Source organism: Egretta garzetta, unplaced genomic scaffold (assembly GCF_000687185.1).
Source record: "Egretta garzetta isolate BGI_Z169 unplaced genomic scaffold, ASM68718v1 scaffold769, whole genome shotgun sequence".
NCBI classification, from domain to species: Eukaryota; Metazoa; Chordata; class Aves; order Pelecaniformes; family Ardeidae; genus Egretta; species Egretta garzetta.
Window position 1 is genome coordinate 182,265 of NW_009260831.1, and position 5,639 is coordinate 187,903.

At 45.7% G+C, this 5,639-nt stretch overlaps 2 protein-coding genes and 4 non-coding genes across 6 annotated transcripts in view; all 6 read left to right on the top strand.

The window, feature by feature from the left end:
• Window positions 1-992: 992 nt before the first annotated feature.
• Window positions 993-1,093, top strand: LOC118453106. Its single transcript, XR_004843049.1, has one exon. It is a non-coding gene; the product is annotated as a small nucleolar RNA SNORD16 (small nucleolar RNA).
• Window positions 1,086-5,594, top strand: RPL4 (ribosomal protein L4). Its single transcript, XM_035902337.1, is given in 11 exon segments — window positions 1,086-1,143; window positions 1,146-1,331; window positions 2,183-2,289; window positions 2,804-2,910; window positions 2,912-2,940; window positions 3,463-3,587; window positions 3,961-4,090; window positions 4,519-4,675; window positions 4,889-4,972; window positions 5,193-5,313; window positions 5,397-5,594. Coding segments are annotated over 11 exon segments (1,203 nt in total). The 5' UTR covers window positions 1,086-1,100; the 3' UTR covers window positions 5,511-5,594.
• LOC118453103 lies at window positions 2,031-2,102 on the top strand. Its single transcript, XR_004843046.1, has one exon. It is a non-coding gene; the product is annotated as a small nucleolar RNA SNORD18 (small nucleolar RNA).
• On the top strand, window positions 2,639-2,738 carry LOC118453105. The gene has a single exon (XR_004843048.1). It is a non-coding gene; the product is annotated as a small nucleolar RNA SNORD16 (small nucleolar RNA).
• LOC118453104 lies at window positions 4,136-4,206 on the top strand. Its single transcript, XR_004843047.1, has one exon. It is a non-coding gene; the product is annotated as a small nucleolar RNA SNORD18 (small nucleolar RNA).
• SNAPC5 (small nuclear RNA activating complex polypeptide 5) overlaps window positions 5,579-5,639 on the top strand; it is a 3,600-nt gene continuing 3,539 nt past the window's right edge. Inside the window, exon 1 of the mRNA XM_035902334.1 lies at window positions 5,579-5,621. Coding sequence (XP_035758227.1) covers window positions 5,579-5,621 — 43 coding nt within the window. The remainder of the gene's footprint in view (window positions 5,622-5,639) is intronic.

Consider the following 5,639-nt stretch of genomic DNA (forward strand, 5'->3'; position numbering starts at 1 on the left):
GGCGAGTCGCCCTTTCCTCGGGTTCTGCGGGAGATGGGGCCCGCATCGCCCTCTGGCAGGGATTTATTTATTTATTTTTCTCACCTGTTTCCCCAAAGCAGAGACATGCGGACACTCACATTGAGTTAGAAGAACAGTTTCTGTAACGCCCGTTTTTAATTTTTTTTTTTTTTTTTTCTTATTCTGAAACAGGCTTTAAGAGGCCTTGGTCTAAAACCAGGTTGCAAACGAACGACTTTTCTTGCTGCTACAATTCAGGCTGTGATCTGGTTTCTTCACCCTGATGGAGTTTGTTCCGGGCTTCTGGGGCTGGAGCCTCTGCACTAACTCCAGGAGTCAGTGCCATGCTAGTAACCAGCGTTTAGAACACAGATAGTACTTCCGTGGCTATTAGTTGGTTAGTCTTGAGTTTTGTACTATTTTTAATACATCTGAAAGGAATTGTGGATGGGAAAGATGAGGAAGATGCTTTGCCTGTGTTATTGCTATGATCTCTTAATTTAACGGCCAGTACAGTATAATGCTAGAATATTCTTTTAAAAAAAGAGTGCTGTTCAGAGCAGCAAGCTGTTATTTGACTTCTTTTCAGTTTTTTGAAAGGAAGATGGTGCTGCTAGCAGCTGAATTTTTCACGCCAAACTTTGAGGCACCAGGGATTATCCAGAGGGCCCAGACTTTACAAAAAAAATCACTCCAGTAGTAAGTTTTCTTGCTTGTAGTCATTGTGAGCCTCTAGATTGTATTAGAGGAGTCAGTTACCGCATTTCAGCTCTTAAACATAATCTAAATAAGAAGCCTTTGGTAAACTGAATAAACACAGGTGGGTTTTAGTTTTTTTAATAGCAGATGAGAAGTAGTTTAGAAGGTGTTACTAAAGAGCCCAGGGATTCAATTCAAGATTTACTTTTACCCACGTGACTTGAAAATCTACTGAATTTCAAACCTCAGGTGTAGTTTTCCGAGTGTGGAGCACTGTTTTAAGTGAAAATTATTGCTATGATGATGTAATTTGCGTCTTATCCAGTGTTCAGTGACAGTTGCCTGCTGTCAGTGTGCTGGCACTGTTGAACTGAAGACCCCTTCATTCTGAGCAATATTTGATGGATTTGAATACTTGCAATTTGCTTCACTTGTGCTTAATAATTTTTTTCTTTTTCAGGCTTGCGCTCGACCATTAATATCTGTCTACTCTGAGAAGGGAGAAGCATCAGGCAAAAATGTCACCTTGCCTGCTGTATTCAAGGCTCCCATTCGCCCTGACGTTGTGAACTTCGTTCACACGAATTTGCGCAAGAACAACAGGCAGCCCTATGCTGTCAGTGAACTTGCAGGTATGGCTTGTCCACAAAACAGACAGAGCTACTCGTTAGAGCCTTTGACTTTCATATGGGTGGGCTAAAAGTGAAATAAATTTAGAATCCAAGTAAGAGAAGAGCTGTTCAGTGGGATTCTGTATAGAAGGCAAGGCAACTGTTCTGGTTATTAACAATCTAATTTAAGTTGTATGAAATACAGTTTTTTTTATTATTATTCTGAAGAACAGCAAGGTGTTGTAAAAGTCTTGGAGTACGCTGGGGTCTGATCTGAAGTGTGTATTACTCAGCATCGTGCCGCCTAGGTCCTCGAGTGGAATCTATGTTCTTTGCAAGAAGAACACAAAAGGTCTGACAGTGTATCAGGCAGAAACTGATGAAAAACCATGGTTTATAGCCCCTCCTCCACATCGAGCACAGGAGGCTCATCTGAGGCGTTTGCCAAGAAGAAACCTCTGCAAATGGGCATTTGTAGAGTTGCTTCAGAGGCCAGTAGGTGCAGGCAGCTGCTGCTTCCTGGGAAATTTGTGTCAGAACATGTGTTTTCAAGTTTGTTTCTGATGGTGTTTCACATCAACATTTTAACCCAGTAGGAACAGCAGTGCCAGACCTCCAAACTGAGGACTGAGCTTAGGAATCAGTATGTTAATGTACTTGATTCTGACCTAAGCAGATCTTTTAACATTGAGTTAATTTACCTGATCAGGATTTGTTTTGCTGGAATGATGAGATTCCACTTCATTGGTCCGTGTTTCTGAAACACATGATAATGGTGGAAGTTCTGACTGGTGGTCCTGAATTCTGTCTGTCGGTGTCCGTGTGAAAATTGCAGTGTTGTCACTATCTGAATTAAAACCTTCCTGTTCCAGGTCATCAGACCAGTGCGGAATCCTGGGGTACTGGGAGAGCCGTTGCTCGTATTCCTCGAGTACGAGGTGGTGGAACTCACCGCTCCGGCCAGGGTGCCTTTGGAAATGTATCCTTTCATAGCTGCCGGGTGTAAAGCTGAACTCATCGAGCAAAAAAAAAAAAATATTTTTAAGTATCTAAATGTGAAATGGAATCTTCTGCTTCTTGAGGTAGTGGACCACCGAGAAATTTGTAATGTGAGCAGAACCTTCTGTATGCAAATTCAGATTTCTTTAATGAACAGAAGCGTTCTTTGATTTTTTTAATTTTTTTTTTCCACTGCCGAAGGTGGTGGGCAGCTTGAATCTCGTGACGTGCACTGTCTTGCCATGATGTCGTAATTTGCGTCTTATTTAATTTTTTTTTTCCACTGCCAAAGGTGGTGGGCAGCTTGAATCTCGTGACGTGCGCTGTCTTGCCATGATGTCGTAATTTGCGTCTTACCCTGTGCTCAGTGACAGTTGCCTGCTGTCGGTGTACTGGTACAGATGGTTGACGAACAATTAACACTGAGCAAGGAATAAAGAGTCACGCTAGAAAAGGAAGCTTCAAAAAGGTTGGTCTTAACGGTGGACGCGTAGATGTGTCGTGGAGGCCGCATGTTTGCCCCGACCAAGACCTGGCGGCGCTGGCACCGTAGAGTGAACACAACTCAAAAGCGTTACGCCATCTGTTCCGCTCTGGCAGCCCTCGCTCCCAGCACTGGTCATGTCAAAAGGTGGGAATTCTGTCTCTTGGGAATGTTCGCCTGCGGTTTTACATTGCCTGGGCAGCGTCGGCTGCTGTGTGATCGCTCGAGGTGTTTATTGTGGGTAACGAAATGCTCTTTTAAAGAGTTTCAGAGGCAGCCCATCCTTGGGGGGGTGTATTACTGTTACGTACGACTTGGGAAGGTACGGGGCGGTTACGCGGAGTTGGAAGTTTGGTGATGCTGAGGTGCCTTTGCGTGCGTTACTGACGCGACTCTTGTCCGTGCGGTTTATGGAAACTGAATTTTGAATCGCATGGCAGTTCAGTTTGATTTCTGTTCATGGAAGCCAAAGGTTTGCTTAATATTTACTCAGGTAGAGAAAGTACTGAGGCAGGCCCACAAGGCTCCATTGCCTGAATATTAGATTATGAATTTAATTTCCACGGTTTATCACCTCGTATCATTTCTGAATACACGAGGCGATGACCTTGAGAAGCGCGTACAGCCAAGATCAGCGGGTAATGTCATGTCTTGTAAAATCCTCGCTAGGCCACCGCATTGAGGAGATCCCAGAACTTCCTCTGGTTGTTGAGGACAAAGTTGAGAGTTACAAGAAAACCAAGGAAGCTGTTCTCCTTCTTAAGAAGCTTAAAGCTTGGAATGACATCAAAAAGGTGAGTTGCGAAGGTGTGTTCTTTGGAGCGAAACCTGGGTGATTTGGCTCTGCCGTAGTAGGAATTCCAAATAGTTCTGCTGCTAGAAATCCCTGGGTAACAAAACTACGAGAAACTGTAAAAAAAGAGTTTAAGCAAAGTAAGTTTCTTACTACGCTGCTTTACTCTTTACGTAGTTGTCTTTGTTCCGGTGTTGCTTAATGTTAATACCACTTTTTTTTTTTTTTTTACTCTGAAGAATGATGAGCTGCTCACTGCTCCGTGTTTCAGATGAGCAGTGATGATTGAGAAGTTCTGCCTAAAGCAGTTCCATTGTGGCTGGCTAATGGCCTTTGGGCTACTGTGAGTGTTCACCAGTTCTGCTTTCATACAGGTTTATGCCTCCCAGCGTATGCGGGCCGGAAAGGGTAAAATGAGGAATCGCCGTCGCATCCAGCGCAGGGGACCCTGCATCATCTACAACGAGGACAATGGTATCATTAGAGCTTTCCGGAATATTCCAGGTAATTGTGACTTGGGGGACGCTTACTCTTCTGTTGATAGACGGCCTGGAATGATGAGATTCCACTTCATTGGTCCGTGTTTCTGAAACCCGTGATTTTGTGGAAGTTCTGACTTGCCGAGGCAGCTAATGTTTTCTTTCTGAGATCCGGTTTGGTGATGTCGAGGATGTTTGTGGCAAATTTTATGGCTGTCACCACCCCTAAACTGCATTTGGAGCAGTGAAAAATGGGGCGGCTGAGTTCATTGCTGGAAAAAGGCTGCTCATTCTTTTTTAAAATTTAAAATATTTTCGTACATTGGTGTATGTAACTGTAGTGAAACGCTGCAATGAGCCCGCGTCCGTTGCTGTGTGCTGTCCCATCCGGTTACTTCTCAGTCTCACACTCCTTGACTGTGATTACAGATTGGTTTGTCTGGTTTTCCGCAGGAATTACTCTTCTCGACGTGAACAAGCTGAACCTGCTGAGGCTTGCTCCTGGCGGCCACGTTGGGCGTTTCTGCATTTGGACGGAGAGCGCCTTCCGCAAGCTGGATGATCTGTACGGCACCTGGCGCAAGGCTGCCACGCTGAAGAGCGACTACAAGTAAGCGCAGCCAGCATCGCACGCTTAAAAAAACCAAACCTGTAAAACGTTTAGAAATGGTAAAACGGGCCTGGGAGGGCAGCCCGTCCGTGTCACGGGTCCTTCTGTGAGGAGATGGAGAAGGAATGCCAGTACTGTTTCCTAAATGCCCGTCTTTACTGAAGGGGCTGCGTTTTTATCACCCAGCTCACGCTATGAACGCTTCTTTCACAGCCTGCCCATGCACAAGATGACCAATACGGACATCGGAAGAATCATGAGAAGCCAGGAAATCCAGAAGGCGCTGCGTGCTCCAAAGTAATAATTTTTTATCTAACTGACACAAAGTCCAGTCTCTTTAGAAATTGAGTGCAAGGCTTTGTAGTGAGATGAGAAATCTCCCTGCACTAAATAGGGCTGGGATTCCTTTAATTTCTGGGTATAAATACTTGGAATTCCAGATCTTCACGTTTCAGGGAGAAATTTAGCAGAGCTGCAATTGTGAGATGAGATGGTGACACGTGTCTGTTCTTTTCAGGAAGAAGATTCGCCGCAGAGTCCTGAAGAAGAACCCACTGAAGAACCTGAGAATCATGATCAAGCTGAACCCCTACGCCAAAACCATGCGCCGCAACACCATCCTGCGCCACGCGCAGAACGTGAGTGGGCGGGGAAGCTGGCGAGAGAGGGAGGCGTTGGTGCTTCGGGTTCTGTGCTGATGATCTCTTTTGGTCTTTTTTAGCATAAACTGAAGGAAGAGAAGAAAGCCAAGGCCAAGGCCAAGCTCGCAGCCAAGGGCCCGGCGCAGCCTGGGGCGGAAGCTGCAGCCAAGACCCCCGCCAAGGCCGAAGCGTAAACCCCGCGCAGCGCTTCATCCGCTGAAGTTCAGGGCGCGGCTGCTGTGGGTTGGCAGCTTCTTAATAAATGGCGTTGGAACAGAGGAGCGCTGTCGTGTGCGGCTGGGGCTGCAAGGGGAAACCGCTGG